Here is a 21,823-nt window from a genome sequence, read left to right as displayed (position 1 = left end):
CTCCCAAGCCGAAGATGGCAATCTCACCCTCTCTAAATGCCATCCAGAACCAGGGCTCCTTCTGTCATGCCATGCCCGAATCTTGTAAAACCTGCCAAGATCCGGGAGCTCAATCTACAGGGAGAAATCACAAGGCTCGGGTGGGTGGACACAATCAAGTGAAATGTATTTATCCTCACAGCTGACCCCCTCCCCAGAGGGCGCCCACCCTAGGCCACTTCTTCAACAGTGAGGATGGCTTTGCTTCAAGCCACCCTTGTGGACTTTGTCCTCTCGTGCCCTTGCAGCCAGGGGCACGTGAGGGCAAGACAGCCATGCAGGGCTAGGCTTCAGTCTGGCCTAGTGAAACTGAATAAAAATAACTGACCCACAGTAGGATCCAGAATAAAGAACATCTTCCAAGCAATAAACTCCCAGTAGCAGAACCCATATAGCAACCCTGCAAATTAGCACAGGCCCACAGTCCCAGAACTCTGCTGGGCACTAACACAGACAAAAAGATCAATATAGCAGTCACGCCCTTTCCCTAGGGGCTGGTAGTCTAGCCGGGAAGACAAATACATGAAGAGCAATGAACTGAGTGCCTAGCAGAAGCACCAGCGGGGTGCTCTGGGAAGAGAGCTGAAAATTACAAATCATTCTCACCTAAAGGTCAGAGCACACCTCTGTTGGCAAAATAAGCCTTGCTCTGGTTAGATATGCACCAGAAATTTAGCGTTAAATTTACAATTTACCTTAAGTTTTGCTCCTCTCTAATTCATTCCCGATCAGGCGGTTTGATGCTGCAAATGATTCTATGATTCTCCAAGCTTCTAGGCTCCTCAAGAGCATTCCCTACCTGCTTCTTTCCCCCAGGCTTGGTTCTGGAGTGTCTGATTCAGGTGAAGGGCCAGATCCAAAGGGCACCCCTGTCAATCAGTGCTTTGCTTATAGATCGCTCTGACACCCCTTGCAAGGAGCTGAATTTCTCATTGTACCCTTTTGTCCTCAAACTGGATTCAAAATCTGGCTTAGAAAACCATCCCTATGACAAATACGTCTTATGTCCCTCCCTCCCTCCCACGCCACTACACTTCCCTCCTACCCTAAATTTCTCAATTATGCCTGGTTTGAACCACTTGTTGTTGGGATTCAGGAGAATCTCATCCGTCCGCCCCTTCTGCCCATAAATCTGGATGAAGATGGGCGAGTTGGTACCAGCTTTCTTCAAGTCGGTCGTCCAGACCCACAGGGACCAGGGGAACTCTGCAGAGACAGGTCAAGAATAAAGAGACTTTCATGTTACCAGTGGGGAAAAGGAGCAAATCCAAGGAGTCCAGGACTGAAGCACAGATTGCACCCAGGGGTGGTCCCCTCTCAGAAACCCGCTCTAACAGGTGCCAATATCAGGAGCCCAAAGATTCCCTGCTATTTGAAAGAGGATACCTTAATGTTCCTTTTAATGGCAAAAGCCTATTAGTATGTTTTAAATAGGGAGAGGATTAGACTCCCTGCACCCTGTGTATATTCAGAGTGCACTGTGTTGAACCGTTTGGTTTAACATCTAGCACATCACAGCAGCTTACTCAGTTTGAGGTCACAGGGATACTAGGCCCGGGTATGTAACTCTCCGCCGGGACGCAGCCTGGACTTGGAGAACTGAGTTCTGCGGGGCCCATTCCCTTCCTTTCTAGAGAAGAACCAAGAAGCAGAAGAGGACTCCTTCGAGGTGAAGGTCTTGCCCAGGGGTCTGACATCCTGGCCGCGGCTGGCCCTGCCTGCAAGGCCACCAGCCTCTGGGGCCCCTCCACCTACTTTTCAGCCTCTTCTTCCTGAGAGACACCATCTCGTAGAGCTGCCTCTCGATCAGCCCATCCACTTTCTTCTCATCCAGCCAGTTGCTGCAAGGGAAGGTCTGTTGGATGCCGGTGAAGGGGCACAGAATCACCACCTGGGAGGGCAGACGACAAGTCTCCTGCAGCAGGTGCCCTGGTTGGGACCCTTACAATGTTTGACAGCCTCTTCATATTAAGGGGGTCGTCTACATTAGGTTCCTCAAAGAATGGCACTTTCCTTCCTGTTCTCTGCCTCATTAAATCTTCCATCAAGAAATATCTCCCCCAAGGAGTCTTCCCAAGTAGGTATCATCCATCCTCCAATTTACTAGCTCAAATCTTGAATCCTTCCCCCTACACGGTAACACCCTCTTTGAAGACCGTATTTCTTTATGCACTTCATAAAATCTCAGACCAGGTCAGATGAACTAGAATACAAAACTAATTCCCTATATTTGTCTTGTAGGGAAAAGGTCAATCACATAAAAGGCAATGAATATCTGGAATTTAATACAAAAACAAACTGCTCTCTTCGGGGCTTGAGCCTCATTAAACCTTCTTTCCTACACTTTAGTCACATTCTGAACTCATGAGTCTATTAGAACTCAGAATTGTATCCAGCCTAGACCACTCACATTAGAGATGTCCAATGTGACACCACAGTGTCTTGTGACACTACAAGATTTTCTATCAGCCAAGAAATTTTGACTCTTCACATTGCTAGATTCTCTGATTTATCTTCTTTTTACCTTGAAATGAATTTTTAAAAATGTTTTACATATGTTTGAGAGAGACAAAGACAGAGTGGAAGCAGGGGAGGGGCAGAGAGAGAGATACACACAGAATCTGAAGCAGGTTCTGGGCTCGAACCCACGAACTACGAGATCATGACCTGGGCCGAAGTTGGACGCTTAACCACCCAGGCGCCCCAACTTGAAACTTATTTAACTCAACCACTGATCAAGCATTTTGACAAGGTACTGTCTCACTGGCTATTTGTGGTCAGTTGTTTATATTTATTACCATTGACTACAGTTTCCTTGGATTGAATTATTACACTTACATATACCCAGATATCTCTGAGAGTTCAACTAATACTTACTATCTGACCATCACAGCTGTATGAAACCTTGACTTATAGGCACCAAGGGGAAGGGAGATAAAAGATCGGGGAGTCGGGGGAGTCTGCACACCTTCAACCTCCCTGAAAACTCTCCTCCCTACAGCTAACTGATGCCTCAGGCAGTAGCCTCCTCAAACACTGTAGTCCTGTGACACAAATGCATTAGCAATTAACACAGTCTACCCCAACATGCATTCGATATGTGGGAAATAAGCTGAGGTCCAGAAAAGGGAATGGAAGTGCCCAAATTTGCAGTTAGTTGGTGTCCGTACCAGGAGCATAAATGTTCCTGATTCCTAATTATTAGACAGGGGCCTTTTATACCCATCAGCAAGAATTTCAGGATTCTTGTTAAGGCCAAGGTCCCCTGGGACCCATTACTGCACTCTAACTTTTGTGCTGAAGAGTATGTGACCATGTATTCAGAAGTGGACCTACCCGTACACAAAGTTGGAGGATACTCATACGGGGTGATCTGGGGGCACAGAAAGTTATAACCACCAACAATTATTGACCAGCCTTTCTTTATTTCCTCTGAACAAACCATGCAATTACTTCCTCCTAGTTTACTCTTGAATGGCTCTCTAGTTGTTACATGCGTGTTAGTCTCATTTGATCAACAAGATAGCAAACTCCTAAAAGGCTGAGGTTGTGTGTTCTCATCCCTTATGGCTCCCCCAAACATAGCTCTAAGCATACAGTAAGTACTTAAAATACATGTTAAAAGTTCTGCTTCTGGAAGAGGTAGTCCAACAAACAAGGTAGTCTTTAAAACTTCTCACCACTGCAAAATACCCATAGGCCGGATTAATAACAGACAATATAATTGTATATACACTGTCAAGCTGCCATGAAGTTATAGAAAGGCCACAAGAGCCAGCAAAACTCAGAGTAAGCAGAAGCCGAGGGAATGGGCATATGTGAATGGCAAAGTTGGCGCTGCACCCAAAGCGAAAAGACAATACCAGACACTCAAGAGATCAGGAAACCAACAAACAACTGAGAAGCAGGAGCCCTTGGGCTTTGTGAACTGTAGGGTCTGAACTACAAACCCTAATTAAGGAGACACATGTGAAGGAGCTGCTCCCTCAGGAAAAAGGTGGGCAGGGAAACATCTGCAAAGGGATCCTATCTTCTCTGCCTTTGCTCCAGACAGATAGTAATAATCTTCCCCTGAGAATTAGTTACCACAAGCCTGGTCACAGGCAGAAGAAGTAGAAATACACATACACCTAGATGTATCGAAGGGAAACATCAGCATGCTAAAGACAAAGAGAAGATAAGAGCACCAGCAGAGTAAAGAGAGCTGATAGCAATTAGACTAACGGAAGCCAGAAAATACCTGGGGGAGCGGAGAGGCAAAATAACTCAATCTAGGATTCTGTACTCCAAAACTGGCTTTCATGAATGAGGATGAAATAAAACATATCCTAAATGAAAAAAAAACAGAGCCCACCACCAACAGACCCTAACCAAAGGAACTTCTAAAATATAACTTCAGGAGGAAGAAAATGGACACCAGAGAGAAGGTCTCTGATGCAAGGAGGGATGGCAAGCAAACTGGCAGCATGTAGGTAAATCTAAACAAAAAATGATTCTACAAAACCATATCTCATGTGTGGATTTGAAAATAATTTAAAACAGAGCTAAAATACTAATCGAGATTAGCATGCGGCCCAGATGCAGGGTTATTACCATTAGAGATTTTCAAGGTCCTTGCCTAAAAGAAAGTACAGTTGGTGACTGAATTTTGGGTTTGGCACATTAAATATGTAGGGTAAAACTGCAATAGTGACCACTAAAACAACACAAAACAAACCAGAAATAGAATACAATTTCTAATTTAGTATCAAGGAAAAAAAACCCAACCAATCCTAAAGAAATGAAAACTATAAAAGCAGAAAAACCAATATGCCAGAAATTACAATAAATATAAGTGGACTAAGTTTGCCAGTTAAAAAAACAGATGGTGTCAGACTGGATTATGTAAAGATTTAGCTCACCAAGAGGTTATAGTAATTCCACACTTAATAACATAGCCTCACACTGTGTACAGCAAAAACTGTTAGCTCTATAATAAGAAATTGAAATATCTACCACTTACATGAGAAAATTCAACACATCTTTCTTAGTAATCAATAGATCAAATAAAATGCTAGTAAGGAAATAGATAATTCAAGTAACAAAAGTATTAATAAACTGAACTTAATATATAAACTTAATCTTAAATTCAAAATCTTAAATTCAACTCCTGGAACAATGCATAAATTGAACATGCATTTTAAAGTAAATCTCAAATCTCTTTAAGTGGCATCATACAGATTATGTTCATTGGCTGAAATGATATTAAATTAGAAATAAATAACAAAACACAACAAAAGAACATGTATTTAGAACCTAAAACTCACACTTCAAAATAGCTAATGGGTCACAGAAGAATTTTATGTAGAACAATAACTAAGCACAATTTTATGTAGAACAATAACTAGGCATAAAGGAAAAAGCTAACAAATTGCTCTTCATCAATATGGAACTTTCTGCTCTTCAAAAAACATTGTCATGAAAATGAAAAGGAGGGGTGCCTGGGTAGCTCATTCAGTTAAGCATCCAACTGTTGATCTCAGCTCAGGTCACGATCTCACAATTTGTGAGATCGATCCCCATGTGGGGCTCTGCACTGACAGTGTGGAGCCTGCTTGGGATTCTCTCCCTCTTTCTCTGCCTCTCCTTTGTTTGCGCGCTCTCTCTCTCTCTCTCAAAATACATAAATAAACTTAAAAAAAAAAAAAGAAATGGAAAAGGAAAGCCACACATTCGGAGATTATACTTAATACACTACAAACATATATAGAGAGATATACCTGACCAAAAAAACCTGTATGAAGAATATATGAATAGCTCTTATAAATTAGTAATAAAAAGGCAAAAAAAAAATTAGATAAGCAAAAAATACTTCACAAAAGATATACAAATGACCAATAAGTACGTGAAAATAATGTTCAACATACATGGTAGTCAGAGGCATATTAATTAAAATCACAATTAAATGCCATGATACGCCCATTATAATAGCTAATAAATAAAAAGCTTGACAATATCCAGTGATAGTGAGGTTGTGGAACTGGAATTCTCATACATTGGAGGGGCGTACAAAACATTCTAGCCACTTAGAAACCATCTTGGGAGATTTTTAAAAAGTTACGTATATATTTACCATAGGATCCAGATATTCCACTTTTAGGCACTTACCCAACAAAATTAAAAACATGCTCATACAAAGACTTGTACATGATTATTCACAGCAACTCTATTCACAATAGTGAAAAGCAAGACAAAAACCATAAACTGGAAATGACCCAAATGTACATGAATAGTTGAATGGATAAACAAACTCTTATAAACCCTAACAATGAAATACTACTTGGCAATAAAAAGAATAAATTGCTAATATGTAAAACACAGAGAAATATCAAAAATACTATACTGAGTGAAAGAAGTCACACACACGTGTGCGCAGGCACACACACAAGAGTGCACACTGCATGATTCCACTTATATTAAATGCTAGGAAAGACAAATCTCATCTTTAGTGACTGAAATCACGTTAGTGTTTGGAATTGTAGAGACTGACGGGGACGGGAGGAACACAAGAAACAGGCTGCAGTGATGGAAACTTTCTGCATATCGGTTCCGGTAATAGTTACACGATGTATGAATTTGTCAAAACTCATAGAACTATGTGATTTAAAACAGTGTAATTTTTATGTCAATTGTACCTCAGCAAAGTTGGCTTTTAAATGAAACAATAAAATTAAACTGAATGATAATAAAAATATTCCATATTGTAACATGTGGGGTGCGGCTAGGGCACTACTCTGAGACACAGTCATAGTATCAAATGCTTATATGAGAAAAGAAGGCAACTGAAAATTAATGGGCTAAGAATCCAATTTAAGAACTTAGAAAAATAACTGGGGTGCCCGGGTGGCTCAGTCGGTTGAGCATCTGACTTTAGCTCAGGTCACGATCTCACAGTTCATGAGTTCGAGCCCCACATCAGGCTCTCTGCTGTCAGCACAGAACCTACTTCAGATCCTCTGTCTCCTTCTCTCTCTGCACCTCCCCTGCTTGCATGCTCTTTCTCAAAAATAAACATTAAAAGAAAAAAGAATTTAGAAAAATAGCAACAACAGAAACCCAGAGAAATTAAGAGAGATAACAACAGAAACCGAAAACATGTGAACGGAAATAAAATGGACTATAAAAAAGTCAAATCTTGATTATTTAAAAGGACTAAATAAACTTTTTGTGAGAACGGTATTTTAAAAAGCAAGAAGGCAGGAACAAATGATGTTAGAAACAAAAAGAGGGTCATAATTATAGATGCAGCAGAGGTTAAAAAGATAAGGGAATACTGTATAAGACTAATGTTGTAAGTGCCAATACATTTGATACCTATAAATATATAAATTCCAAGAAAAAATGTAGCTCATTTAAACATTCAAGAAGAAACAGAAAACCTAAATAATTCTATAACCAGCAAAACGAAAACAACAACTTTTTAAAATCAGTAATTTCTCTCTCTCTCTCTCTCTCTCTCTCTCTCTCTCACACACACACACACACACACACACAATTTTGCAAGAGACTACAACCAAACTTTGAGGGACAGATCATTGCGATTTTATATACCCTCTTTCAGGAAAGAGAGTATTTCTCATTTCATGCCAGGATCAAACCTGTCAAGGACTACATGAGAAAAGAAAATTAAGGGCCATGCCCCTCATGAACATGCACACAAAAATCCTATATAAAATGTTGGCAAACCAATTCCAGAAGCATGTAAAATTATAACCCCTTATGACTAAATATGTCTTAAAGAAATTCGGAGTTGGTTTGCCACTAGAAAATGCAGTCATAATTCACCAAATTAATAACTAAAAGAGAAAAAGCCTTATGGCTATTGCACTAAATGCAGAAAAAGCATTAGATAAAATTCAACAATTAACAATAAAAACTTTGAACAATACAGAAATAGGACTTCCTAATCTAATTTAAGACTATCTACTAACAACCCTCAACAATCATAATTAAATAACCAGAAAATTAGAAGCAGTTCCTTTAAATCAAAAACAAAACAAAGATGTCTACTGTTAACCCTTCTGTTCAGCAATGTACTGCTCATGTGGTCAAATACAAAAAAAAAAAAACAAATTAAGTGTAAGATTTGCAGAGAAAGAAACCAAACTGTCACCATTCACAAACAACAAAGTTTATTCTATAAAGAAACTTCTCCCAAAATCCAAAGACAAATTATCATAATTAAAGTTCAGTAAGATAGCTATTTGTAAATTCAATGTACAAAAGTACTTATATTTCTACAAATAGAAGTATTTCTATTTCTTCTTTTTTTAAAAAATTTTTTTAATGTTTTATTTACTTCTGAGAGAGAGAGAGAAAGAGAGAAGAGAGAGAGCAGGAGAGGGGCAGAGAGAGAGGGAGATACAGAATCTGAAGCAGGCTCCAGGCTCTGAGCTAGCTGTCAGCACAGAGACTGATGCAGGGCTCGAACCCACGAACCGCAAGATCATGACCTGAGCCGAAGTCAGACGCCCAACTGACTGAGGCACTCAGGCACCCCTATTTCTTCTATTTTAAACAAATAGTTTAAAAATATAATTTTAAATGGGTATCATTTATAATAGGAACAAAAATTGTAAGGTCTCTATGAATATATGTAACAAAGATGTGCAAGACCTTTATCGAGAAAAATATAAAACTATATAGAAAAACATTAGGGTGCCTGGGTGGCTCTATTGGTTAAGCATCGAACTCCTGATTTCGGTTTGGGTCGTAATCTCATAGTTTGTGAGACTGAGCCCCTTGTTGGGCTCTACACTGACAGCGGGGAGCCTGGTGGGGATTCCCTCTCTCCTTCTCTCTCTGTCCCTCTCTGGCTCACACGCATAAGTGCTTCCTCTCTCATTCTCTCTCTCAAAATAAATAAACTTTTAACATAAAGAAAAAAGAAGGAAAATATTAAAGAAGACCTACATTTTAAGAGGTGTACCATGCTCACAGATATAAAAAGTATCTAGTAAAGGTGTCAATTCTTCCAAATGGATCTATAGATCCAGTTGAATTCTTTTGAACACAATTCTTCATGGAACTTGGCAAGAAAATTCTAAAATTTCTATGGAAGAGTTAAGGGTCATGAATATTAATACACTCCTGGGGAAGAAGAATACAATGAGCAAATTTGCCCTAGCACATACCAAGACTTGCATAAAGATATGAAACGATGAGGGTGAGTATTGTATTAGTGTAGGAATAAATTAAATCAATAAATGGAATAGACAAGAAAGCTCAGAAGCAAAACCATACATTTGGGGAATTTGACAAGACTACATTGCCTTTTTAGAACAATTGGGAATTACTATTTAGTAAATCAATGATTCTGAAATTTCCTTAATGATAAGAATTATCTAAATATCCTGATTACCTAGAAATTCTGACACAGTAGGCTTGCATTGGAGCCAAGGAATCTATATTTTAAAAGAATTCCAGGGTTTTTTTAAAAAAAATTTTTTAATATTTCTTTGTTATTTTGGGGGGGGGGGGCGAGGGGAAAGAAAGAGGGAGAAACAGAATCTGAAGCAGGCTCCAGGCTCTAGGCTGTCAACACAGAGACCAACAGTGGACCATGAGATCATGACCCGAGCCCAGGTCAGATGCTTAACCAACTGAGCCACCCAGGTGCCCCTGAATAGATTACTTCTAAATTAAATATTCTCTTGCTCAAAGAACATTGTAAGCCAAGCTATGAAAAGATACTTGGACATATACTATCAACCAACTGCATGTCTGTACAAAGATATATGTATAGGGATGTCATGGCAACATTGCTTATAATAGAAAATATCAAGAAACAACCCCAAAATGTCTGTCAATAAAAGAATAAATAAATGGTGATTGATTCATGCAATGGAATGAATGTGAAATTGATGAACTACAGTTTCCGTTACCAATTCAGATGAATCTCTAAAGCAGTGTTGAATGAAAACTGCTATGTACAAATAATACTTCCACAGATACAACTCATAACAGTGCACGCTCTTTGGGGGAAAGAAAATTTTATATTGAGGAAGGGTACAGTGGAGTTTCAAAAGTATTGGAAATGTTCCATTTCTTAAGTGGGGTGGTAGACAAAATGGATATTTGTTTCCTTATCATTATCTATAGTTCACTTTTATTGAGTGTATGCTTTAAAGCATAAGTATTCCACAATGCAAACGTATTTTCAAAAATACTTGTTGATTGAGAGACTTGTAAGCTGAAGAATCAGGATAGTTTGTAACTATCAACTTCCACCTCTGGATAAGCTACCCTGCAGTCTGGCCCTTGGATACGTGCACAGAGCAGCCCTCACTCCTGACCATAAGCAGAACAAGATGGATGGGCATGTTACCAACCCAATTGCCCATGTGCTCTGTAGCTGGTCCAAAGGAAGCAGGAAGCAGGTCAGATTGCATGTGCAAGTTAAAGAAGAGAGGGCTTGAATCAGAAAGGCCCCTCTCCGGGGCATCCCTTACCTTCTCACAGTACCAGCCTCTGTTGACACCTACGTTGCCATGTCCGATGGAGACCCGACTCAGGGGGCTGAGGAGGACGGCCAACTCGACGTGGAAGATGTCTGTGCGGCCACGGTCAAACACACCGCCTTCCAGGAAGACTTTCCCACTGTTCTTATTCCCTCTGGCCCCATACATAACCAAGTAGATTTTGGATTTCGTCCCGGCGCCACGGACATTCCCAGTGAAGACCGTGACAATATATGAAATAGCTGGTGCGGAAGCAACAAGGAAGGAGAAGGTTAGTGCCCGCTGATTACAGAATCCCACCCAAGTCTCCCCTCCCTGGCTACCGCCTCCCTAGGCCCTCCCTCTTCGTCATTCCCCCCCGTCCTCTTCCCCAGGGGACACCCAGTGCCCCTCACCACTTTGTGCTCTCTTTTTCAGAGTTTGGGGGTCAGTGTATCCGAGTTTAGGAGTAAAGTACAGGTATCACTCTAAGAAGCTGCCAGCCCTGATTACAAGAACTACCAGGGAGAAGGAGGAATTTGAGTCAGCTAAGAATAGTACTTGTTATTAATGTTAATTACCATGTGCATATTATTAATAGCTGCCGGATGAATTCTGTTATGTCTGATTTAATTATAATAGTCAACTCCATTAATGGAGATTTATACTCAGGGCTAGCTGATTCATTTCGCTTGCTCTTCAGCTCATCGCTTAAAAAGATAACTTTTAATAGAGGGCACTAACGTCCTTCTTCACTGCCTGACATGGGGGGTTGAGAGAAGAGGGAGGGAAGAGGTCGGGCCATTTGGGGTTTTGGTCAGTCGGGAGGAGAGATGAGGACATGAAGTTTGGGGCTAGAGCCAGCAAAGGGAGATTAGCTGTGAGAATGGACTAAGAGAAAACACCAAAGACAAACATCTGGACAGGAAGCTCTGCTAAGGCCTGGCCTCCCTCCATTTGGTCCCAGAGTCTAGGGTAATGGCCTGCGCGTACACACCCCTTCTCCCTACCCCCGCCCCCACCCCCAGCCCTGGGCCCTGGAAAATGAAATGAAGATCCTAAATGTCTTTTCGAGCTAGCCACATGCAGCTACGGGATGCCTGATTCATTCAAACATTTACACCTTCCTTTCTTCAACAAATGCGGATTGAGCGCTTACTACACCCAAGGCTTCAGGGAGGCGAGAAGATGAAACCAGCCGTGTCTCCAGCTCTACTTCTCCAGAACACACCCTGGCCCAGGCTGCCAGCAATTCCCAGGCTCTGACAGGCATTTCTCTTTCTCCTCTACCACTGGAGGCCAGTAAGACTAACGCGGTTAAAGGGGTCAGAGCAGACCCCTACTGGGGCCTGGGGGTTTTTGTTGTTGTTGTTTGTCATTCTGTTTTGTTTTAAGTAGGCTTCATGCTCAGTGCAGTGCCCAACACGAGGCTTGAACTCATGACCCTGAGACCAAGACCTGAGCTGAGATCCAGAGTCAGATGCTTAACCAAATGAGCCACCCAGGTGCCCCTCCTCTCTGTTTTTGAGCAAATAATTTGTGAACTTCAGTTACAAATACCGTGCAAGGTTGGAAAGGGCTGGCGCAGAGGAACGTTTGATTTCCTGAGAGCATTCAAGGTCCGCCCAAGTGTCTGGTGCAAAGGAAGGGAGTACCCGTCTACGGGAGGGAGGGAAGGAGGGCTCAGAAGGAGTGACGGGAGCAGGAGTTTGGGAATGTAGAGAAGAGAAATGGCATTACAGGCTGAGGAGAAAGACACTCTAAAGATAAAGTGAGAGAAAGGGTCAGGCCAGCGGCTCAGGGAGGGGAGGGGGAAGGCATGGCTGAGGAGGAGGACAGGGGAGGGGAGGGAAGTCCCCCACGCCCCCCACCAGCAGAAGCAGGAAGACAAGCGGATGAGGCAGAAGGAGGGTAAAGGGGGCGTAGGTTCAGGAAAGAGCAAAAGGTGTGCTGATGAGGTGCAGAGAGACGGGTGGGGAGGTGGAAGTGGGGAGACAAGATGTTGGAAGATTCTGCTGATACGTAAGTTGGAGCCAAACCGTGAAGCAGTTTGCATGCTATGCCCCAGGGCCTGGCCTTATTCTCTGTGGACGCTGTGTGGCGGAGACGTTCTCAGGTGTGCACATTCACGACATGATGTTCTGGAACATCCGTGAACTCCCACGCTGGGAGGTGCAGCTTTTCTGTGGAATCCACACAGCGTGGAGATTTACGTGGCACACCGAATCCTGATCTGTCACTTACCAGCCGTGTGACCCTGGACAGGTCTCTCAATGCTTATGTGACTCAGTTTGCTCCTCTGCGACATGGGTATGATAGCAGTTTGTATCTTACAGGGTCACTGTGAGGATTAAAGGGGACCAAATGGGTCAAGTGCCTAGCAGGGGGCCTGGCATATAGTAAGCACTTGATAGGAGGAGAAGTTATGAGTAAATCCACACCCCCATCCACCGTGAACAGGAGTTCACTTTCCGGCTTTATCTAGTGGCTAATCTCTTTCGCCCTGAAAGTTAGTGTCTGCTCAGGGGTATCCCCCCCACCGCCTCTGGCATCAGCAGAGTCAGGCTCCAGCACAAAGGGACGGAACACTTTCAAGAGCAGGAGGAGTGGCTGCCTCCTACTGGATCACAGGCCTCCAGGCCCACAGAGGAGAACACTGAACCTCAGGCAGTAAGTGGAATACCAGCCAGTCCGGCTTCCCCTCTCTCTGCTCTACCTGTGGTCTCGGCTCCGCCCACCAAGATATCCCTTTGGATTTTGCCGTCATCTTCATCCAAAGCCAGCCAGCGGTTAAGAGGGAAGTCATATTTTCTCTTGTTCCCAAAATCTTCAATGATAATCTGAGGAGAAGAGAGGGTGGCGGGAGCGGCAAGGGTCACTAACAGCGCACCTGGTGATCAAATACCTCCAGCACTTGAATGCACTCTCACCTTCTTCCTGGCCCAGAGAAAGCTTAGCACCAGGGCTTGCCTTTTGCAAAGCACTGAGAGGCACACAGGGATGACTGGAATTACCTCCTCCTTGAACGACTGAGCCACTATTCCCTCCTCTGCTGCAGATTGTTTTCAAACCTAAGTGCAGGAAATTTGGCAGGATGTGCCTGTGAGACCTGGGTGTGAAGCCTGAATTTACAGACGGCAATGAGAGCATCACCTTCCCCGCCTGCTGAAGGCTGGGACCCTACCCTCGGTGAGAAGCAGAAGGCTGAGACCCTACCCGCAAGGAGAATTACAAGCCCCAAGTGAGGCACACGGAATCCCAGGGTCTGGCAACCAGGTCAGAAAATGTCGGCCACTGACAGTGAGGAGAATGGAACTGGCCGCCTACAGAGCCTCCCACAGGGCGCTCACCTGTGAGCCAGGTTGGCAAGGCTGAGATAAGTATGTCTTTCAGAGTTTACCAAGGAGCTGAAAGGCCCTCCTAAATGTCCCAGGAACCCAAACAAAACCCCACTCTAACATAAGCAGACTCATTAATAACTAGGATCTGTCCTCCAGTCATAGCCCTGTGCAGGCAGAGGCTTCTAGTGATAGACGGGATGAACTGGAAAGTGAAAGTGTCTGCCCAGGCATTCCCAAGATTGCCCAAGATGGGGGGAGGGGGGTCCAATTTCAATGAAAGTCTCACTTCCTAAGATCAAAATGTCTGCAGTGTGGAAACAGGGCATACACTGGGCTGCCTGAAGCCATCTCACCCTGTTCTAATCCCGTTTTAAAAAGGAACCCTCTGGGCTAAGAGCTGTTCTCCTGAGGATACCATCCACTAGGGAAAAGCCAGTGTCCTGAACCAGTGACTAGAGGCCACTGTCTTCCCAGGCTTCTCTCCTCAGATATATCAGCATTCAGGCTTTGGTTTATAAATCAGTCCTTTGTGAGTTTGGTTGGTATGAGTCACCCTTCAGAGCCCGCTGATTTGATGGAGTGTCTGTACTTTTAAAGTTGAGCACCTGAGACCACTGTGGCACAGGCCAGGGAGGGTTCTGCTGTCAAAGTCCAGCCTCTTGCAACCCTTCTATCTGCACATTTCTCTGTGGCTTTCATCTCCGTGTTAGGGGGAGATTGGGGAGCCAATGACAAAGGTCTGAGGCTTCAGCCTGCCTCCTAACCCCCTTAACTCTTAAAAGCAAAGTGAAGGAAAACAGGACTTAGTTTACCAGAGAAGCTATGAGCCTATTAATAAACCTTGATGAACAGATGCACCATCTCTATCTTTAAATGTTCATAGACTAGCGTGCTGGCCACGGTTTCAAGAGCAAGAACACCCCCCTCAGAGCTCATGGGGTTGTCATCAATAAAGCGCCCTCTCCTGGCCTGGTGTCTGATGGAAATTCCTCACGAGAGAAGTTTAGCTAATCTGAGAAATAGAACGTGTACCATTAACTACCTCTACAGGAGAAAACTAGCTGAGCCACAAAGGAAAGAGGCAATACTTGAATACATTTTTGGAAAAATGAGGTTTTCCAAAATACTACATACAAAGGAGGGCCAAGAGAGAAGATGAAAGTTTAAATATTGGTACAGAAAGTATAAGAGTCCATGAACAGGTCTAAAACTTTTCCTGGGCACCTGGGTGGCTCAGCAGGTTCAGGGTCTGACTTCGGCTCAGGTCATGATCTTGCAGTTCATGAGTCTGAGTCCTGCATCGGGCTCTGTGCTGAGAGCTCAGAGCCTGAAGCCTGCTTGGGATTCTCTGTCTCACTCTCTCTCTGCCCCTCCTCGCTGCTCACACTCTGTGTCTCTCTCTCTCTCAAAAATAAATAAACATTTAAAAAATTATTAAAAATTTTTAAAAAAGCTTTTCCCAGTGCATATTAAAGTATGCAAACAATTATTTATGAAACTTTTGGCCCCAAGGTCTACAACATGAGGCTGGAGGGGCAGGGTATCTGGGACCGATGGGGGTCATGAGGTCGGGGTAAGGACCAGGCTGGACGGGAGTCCCTAGGTCGGGGTAAGGACCAGCCTGGATGCGGTAAGGACCAGGCTGGCCACTGAAGAGCTGCAAGGCCTCAGGCAAGTTTCTGCTCCAGCGGATAGACCGAGGACAAGGCCCATTGGTGCATGATGTGCCATCTTGTGACTGTTGCTCTTCTGAAATGGTCTTTGAACTGAACTTACCATCTGAGTTGATCACAGTTGTGGACTAACCACACGTGAGGTCCCAGGCCATGGGTCGTGGGGCAAGAGCCAGGAGAGGGGAGGATGCCAGCCCCCTCTTCTCCAGGAGAGGGTGCAGCACAGGGGAAAGGGGGTGCTGGTCACCCCGAGGGCCATACCCCTGGGCTGAGAAGCATATGTGGGCAATTGGCTAGAAAGGAGACGACCTGTGAAGGGGTTAATTATACTGGCTTCTAGGTTTATCCCTCCAAGTCCTTGAATGTAAATACCAAAGGAACAGTTGTCCTGTGAAGTCCAAGACAACCAAGCTCTCTTCTCTGAGCTATAAATGAATTACAAATAAATAAATATCCTTTGCATCAACGTAAAGACTAATCATGTCCCTGAAAAATCAAAAACAAAAGCAAAAGAAAGGAAGGAACGAAAGAATGAAAGAAGGAAAGGAAGGAGGGTGGGAGGGAGGATGGGGGTGTAAATGAACTAACAGAGCCCCCCCTTCTAGACTTTAATTATAAATATAAAGAAAAAGATTTCTGCGAGCATCCCGGCTGGAACAACAAAATAAAACAGATTATCCCGAAAGAAACAAAAATCTCCTTGGCCTCAGTACCAAATTTCAGAAGGCAATGGAACAAGATTTACAACACCTTACAGGAAAAAAAAAAAAAGGAAAAAATGTGTTCACTCAGTCAAGCTGCCCCTTCCTTATGCAAAGGGGCCTGTTCTGGCACAAAAACCCACTTCCTTCGTGAAGTTTCTGAGAGCGCAGAAGCAGGGTGAGTGGGCCCATATAACCAGAAAGGAACCTGAGCTCAGGAGGGGGCAGCTGCAAAACTGGTTAAGGCCACGCCCAGGCCAGGGGTGCACCTTGCAGCTCTTTGCACTAACCCTGGGTTTTCACTGCCTTTCTTCCCAGGATGAGGGAACTGGGTCCCTGGGCCCCATCCCCGCTGAGGTCACAAACCGCACCTGCCTCCTCTCCCTCCTCCATCCTGAAGACACACCTCGGCCTCACATTGGCTATTCTGGTTCTGGACTCCTGCCCCATTTCTTCTCCAATCCAAGCAGCATTTAGCCTCCTAGAACCCTGGTCAGCACCGGGCTGCTGCTCTTAGGGCCAAACAAGCCCCCTCCTTTCCAAAGGAACTTTGGCCTTTCCTCACTTCACCAATTCATGCCCCATCCCAGGCCAAGAGCTGGGGAAAGGCCCTCAAGGAATTTCTGGGCTAGTTATGGAGAGGAGCGTGGCAGACATTAGAGGATGCTCACCCAGCCCTTTGCTGGTCACCTTCTTCTTATAAAGGCTGGAAAGCCAGCCACTTGTCCCAGTTTCCACTGTAGCTAGGTTAGTCACATGACTCATTTCTGGCCAAACGTAGGCAAAAGGCCCAAGGAGGGCACTGCATCTCTCAAAATAAAACAACATGTGCCAGAAAGAAAAAAAAAGTGGTTTTCCCCTTTGGTCTTCTCTTCTCTTCCTGCCTGGAACACAGATGAGATGCCTAGAGGTTCGGCAGCCATCATGTGATCATGAGGCAACAAGGTAGAGGATGACAGCCACAGTGCCTAGGATGGTGACACAGCAAGAAAGCAGGTGTCCTAGAAAGCAGCTGTCCCAGCCCTGAGCTGACCATATCTGGATTTTGTGTGAGATGAGAAATCTTCTGATAACTGCAGGTCAGCCACTGCAGATATTAGAAGGTAAATGAAGTTGAATAATAACAAAATCTCCCCTAGCCGGTAGCCTCATTCTCCATTGTTAAATTGTCACAAATTGGAGGGGTTTCTGTTTTAAGCACTAAGATCTTTTCCAAAATATTTCTCGGAACTATGGTTTACAATAACCTTTCCCTATCATTCTGGAATGAGCTGAAATTTACTGATAGCCTCATGAAGGGAAGTATCTACAAAAGGCTGATAGCTCATTTTCTAGGTGACCCCAGACTTCTGTGGATTTTTAATATTCTTTTGGCTTTTTCTATCTTCCTTGAGTCCCCATTACAGTTTTCAACAGCCCTACCTAAAATAATGACTCTTTCCCTCTCTGATGTTCTACTGTAGGTTTAAAATTGCAGGCAAGAATTTGCTAGAAGGGACTGTGAGTGAGCACTAGGACATGAGAGAGAGTCTGAGGGGTCTCTCCTTCAAAATCAGCACAGGGCAAGATAGAGCTACTCACAAACTCTGAGCCTGCTGTGTTTTAGCTTCTCAGAAGCCTGTTTGCTTTTTTCTTGATTCTTACCTTTGTCTTGGGTTGGTGAGACTATAAGGCATCTAAGATGCAGAAATTTGAGATTCAAGGCAACAGCCCAAGATAAGTCACAAGAGAGCTTATGATTAAGCTCCGATGGGTGCTCTAAGCAGGCAGGGTTATAAACTCATGGGAGGGAGAGGTTCTGGTGGGCAAGTCAGGGAGAGCTTCGTGGCAGAGTCTCAAGGATGATCAGGCCATGGTTACATTCAGATGGGAGACTTGGGCTTTCTGGGAAGGGGGTAACGTGGGCAGGGTGGGGCAGCATAGTTGGCCAGCAGGCTTAGATGGAAGAGTGGAGCCAGATGGGCCAAGAGAGGGAAGTCGGGGCTGAAATAAACCCTCTGAAGAGCCAGAATTCCCCCTCCCAGGCCTCAGGGACCACAGACAGGCAGCTGGACCCACCTTGGACAGGAACCAACCTGCAGAGCCGCCCTTGTTGTTGTGGCCAATATTGATCTTCATCAGCTGCCCCAGGTCGGGAGCATCCAGAATGAACTTGTCTTCAGCTCCCCTTTCAAAGTTGTCCTTTCCGTTTTCCAGCCTGCGCTCCCCTGCACACACACACAGGCAGGAAACTTACAAAGGAGACTGAAGAGGAGAAAGAACCAATGGTCTGCCCGCTGAAGGTAGTCTCTTGACAAGGCAGGAGGTGGGTGGGCAGCGGGGGACAGGGGGTTCGTAGGTACTTTCTGTACTTGCGCTCAATTTTGCTGTGAACCTAAAACTACCCTGACAACAACATTAGCTCAGCTTCACCCTGAGATCTCTGAGCTCTGTATGTCCCTTGTCGCAACCTCCAGTCAAGGCACAAGCCTGCCCCGTGTGTGGCTTGTGCCCAGTTCCCATAACTGGGCTTCTGATTTCTATCTTGGTCTGGAGTTCCCATCCTGGGAACCACACGTGCACGCCCAGGCCTGGAGCTGAGGTCCTGCCTGGCTTGTACCAGCTGCTTGGCGCAAACTGGGAGCACAACCATGGGAGCTGGTCCTGGGCTGTGCTGGGACCCTGACGGCCAACACACTTCCCTAGGCCCGCCTCCTTTTCTGGAAAACAGTGATGACAGCTACCATCAGACACACTAGTTTCACACAGATACTTTTTTTTTTCTTTCTATTTGTCACTACAATCCATGAGGGAGTATTATTAATTCTGTCCTGTGGATGAAGAAACAGGCTTGGAGAAGTGAGATTACATGTCAGAAGTCATGCTGGGTGCTAAGCATGTCATTAGGATCCGTTCTAACCTGTTCCTTCTACTTTGCAATTTTCCGTTATTATGTTCCCAAGCTTACAGGTCATATTAACCCCTACGGCCCCACCTAAGCACCAGCTTTGTTCTGATGCCACCTGTTCCTCTTCTTTTCTAATTGAATTCTTTAAATCTTTCTACATTGTAATGGCAGCAACTCAAAACCATACAAAAGTAGCGTAAGACATCCATAGAGGGGCGCCTGGGTGGCTCAGTCAGTTGAGCATCTGACTTTGGCTCAGGTCATGGGTTTGAGTCCCCCCCTCGGGCTCACTGTTGTCAGTGCAGAGCCTGCTTCGGACCTTCTGTTTCCCTTTCTCTCTACCCCTCCCCCACTCTCATGCACTCTCTCTCTCAAAAATAAATTTAAAATCATTAAAAAATGAAAAGACATCTGTACACCCACCACCCAGATTTCAGAGGCAAAAAAGATGCTAACACTGTCTAATTTGCTGAAGACCTTTCTCTCTCTCTTTTTTTAATGTTTTATTTATTTTGAGAGACAGAGAAAGACAGCATGAGCAGGGGAAGGTCAGAGAGAGAGGGAGACAAAGAATCAGAAGGAGGCTTCAAGTTCTGAGCTGGGTATCAGCACAGAGCCCAACGCGGGGCTCAAACCCATGAACTGTGAGATCATGACCTGAGCAGAAGTCGGACGTCCAACCGACTGAGCCATCCAGGCGCCGATGACCTTTCCCTTTTTTAAAGAAGAGATGACAGGTAGTTCTACAGTCTCACTGGCCATCCTGCCTCCCCTGCTCCCTCTCCCAAATAAACACTATCCACAAGTGATATGTATGGTCTCTGTGAATTTTGGTTGGCACATGGAGGCATTCATAAAGAAAACATGCTATTTTTGCATGTTTTAGAATTTACGTATGGGGCGCCTGGGTGGCTCAGTTGGTTGAGCGTCCAACTTCGGCTCAGATCATGATCTCACAGTTTGTGGGTTCGAGCCCCGCGTCGGGCTCTGTGCTGACAACTAGCTCAGAGCCTGGAGCCTGCTTCAGATTCTGTGGCTCCCTCTCTCTCTGACCCTCCCCTGCTCATGCTCTCTCTCAGAAATAAACATTAAAAAAAAATTTTTTTTTAAAGAATGTACATAAATAACATCACAGCGCATATCTGTCTCAGGTTCCTCATCTATATGGTGGGGATGGTAATAGCACCACCGCACAGGGTCCGCTGTGAGGATTAACTGAACTGGTACACACTAAACACTGGTGGCCGCGCCCGCCCATGGGAAGTGTGTCAGCGATGGAGGCTGTTGCTGTCGCTCCCTAATCACCCAATCATCGCTGTCAACATACCCTGTGCAACTGACTTCCCTTTCAGTTGATACAGTGCTCTTGGGACTACCCTGTAGATACTGGGACCTTGAGTTCATTTGTGGAACTGCTGTATCAGAGTCACTGAATGAAAAAATACTATTATGTTTCTTCTGCTGATGGGCATTTTGGTTGTGCCTGGCTTTTTGCTTTGCAAATAGCACTGAAATGGACTCTTTCATAACTGTCTTCTGCTGCATACCCATGACAAATGCTCTGAGTGGACACCTACAGAGTCACCAGGTCCTGGGGTGTGCTCACCTTCAGTGTATTAGGTGTTGTCAAATTACCCTCCAAAACGGTTGTACGTCAGTTACCACCACAGTGTATGAGGGGTCCCATTCCCCACAATCATCATTAAAATACATTCTTTAAAAGTTTACATCAATATGTATGTAATGGTATCTCGTTGTGATTTTTATTTACATTCTCTTGATTATATGGAGAGACTAAAATATATATTGTGCATATATATTTCTTGAGAGATATACACCCATTTAGACCTTGCTCTTCTGTAATTTTTTCTGTCCGTATGCTTTCTTATATTCTTTATCATCTCTCCTCTGTCTACAGTGTCTTTTATCATACAGATACTTTTCTTATTTTACTGGACTTTTATCAATATTTTCCTTTGTTGTTTGTGCTCTTAGTGAATTGTTCAAGAAACCCCATCCTAAATTGAAATTCAAAAGACATGCTCTTAAAGTTTCTTCTAAAATTTTCAGAGGGTTGCTTTTTCACATTTAAGTCTTTAGCCCATCTGGAAGTTATCTTTGTGTATGGTGAAAGGTAAAAAGATTTAATTTTATCTTTCCTCATATGGTAAGACAACTGTTTGCACACGAATAATTGAATATTCCATCCTTTCTTTCTGATTTATAACACTATCTCTGTGTTAGACTCCATTCTATTTCACTGATTTGTTTCTCATTCTATCAATATGATACTGTTTTAGTTTTTAGAGATCAGTGGTGTCTTTTAGGATCACAGTAAGTATCCCCACTTATTAATATTGTTAATATTATTTTCCTTATTCAAAATAGTCTTGGCAATAGTTAGCCCTTTATGGATGCCAATTTTATTAGCAGCTTAAGCTGTGGGATATTGCCTTTTGGAAATGTAACTGAAATTGCACTGCATTCATAGGCTAATCTGGGAAAATTTGACTTCTTAGTGAATTTGAGACTTTTCTCATCCACAAGCATATTTCTCCATTTAAATTTTCTTGTATATCCTCACGTAAATATTTATATTCTTTACAGAAAGTTCTTTTGTTAGAGTTTTTCTTAGGCACCTTATAATTGCTATTATAAACCATGTATTTTTAAATTAAATGTTTGCTTAAAAAAATAAAAATAA

The 21,823-nt window shown here is 43.8% G+C and overlaps 1 protein-coding gene across 2 annotated transcripts in view; it reads right to left on the bottom strand.

The window, feature by feature from the left end:
• Nucleotides 1-21,823, bottom strand: part of LOXHD1 (lipoxygenase homology PLAT domains 1) — a 158,008-nt gene that overhangs the window by 98,327 nt on the left and 37,858 nt on the right. For both annotated transcript variants that reach the window (XM_077777637.1, XM_077777638.1), the window contains exons 6-11: nucleotides 18,291-18,439; nucleotides 13,234-13,357; nucleotides 10,530-10,780; nucleotides 1,795-1,930; nucleotides 1,085-1,245; nucleotides 28-114 (exon numbers count right to left, since the gene is read on the bottom strand). In XM_077777637.1, coding sequence (XP_077633763.1) covers nucleotides 28-114; nucleotides 1,085-1,245; nucleotides 1,795-1,930; nucleotides 10,530-10,780; nucleotides 13,234-13,357; nucleotides 18,291-18,439 — 908 coding nt within the window. The remainder of the gene's footprint in view (nucleotides 1-27; nucleotides 115-1,084; nucleotides 1,246-1,794; nucleotides 1,931-10,529; nucleotides 10,781-13,233; nucleotides 13,358-18,290; nucleotides 18,440-21,823) is intronic.

Source organism: Crocuta crocuta, unplaced genomic scaffold (assembly GCF_008692635.1).
Source record: "Crocuta crocuta isolate KB4526 unplaced genomic scaffold, BGI_CrCroc_1.0 scaffold36, whole genome shotgun sequence".
Taxonomy (NCBI): domain Eukaryota; kingdom Metazoa; phylum Chordata; class Mammalia; order Carnivora; family Hyaenidae; genus Crocuta; species Crocuta crocuta.
Note: the sequence above shows the minus strand (reverse complement) of the source record. Positions and strands in the feature narration are given on the sequence as shown.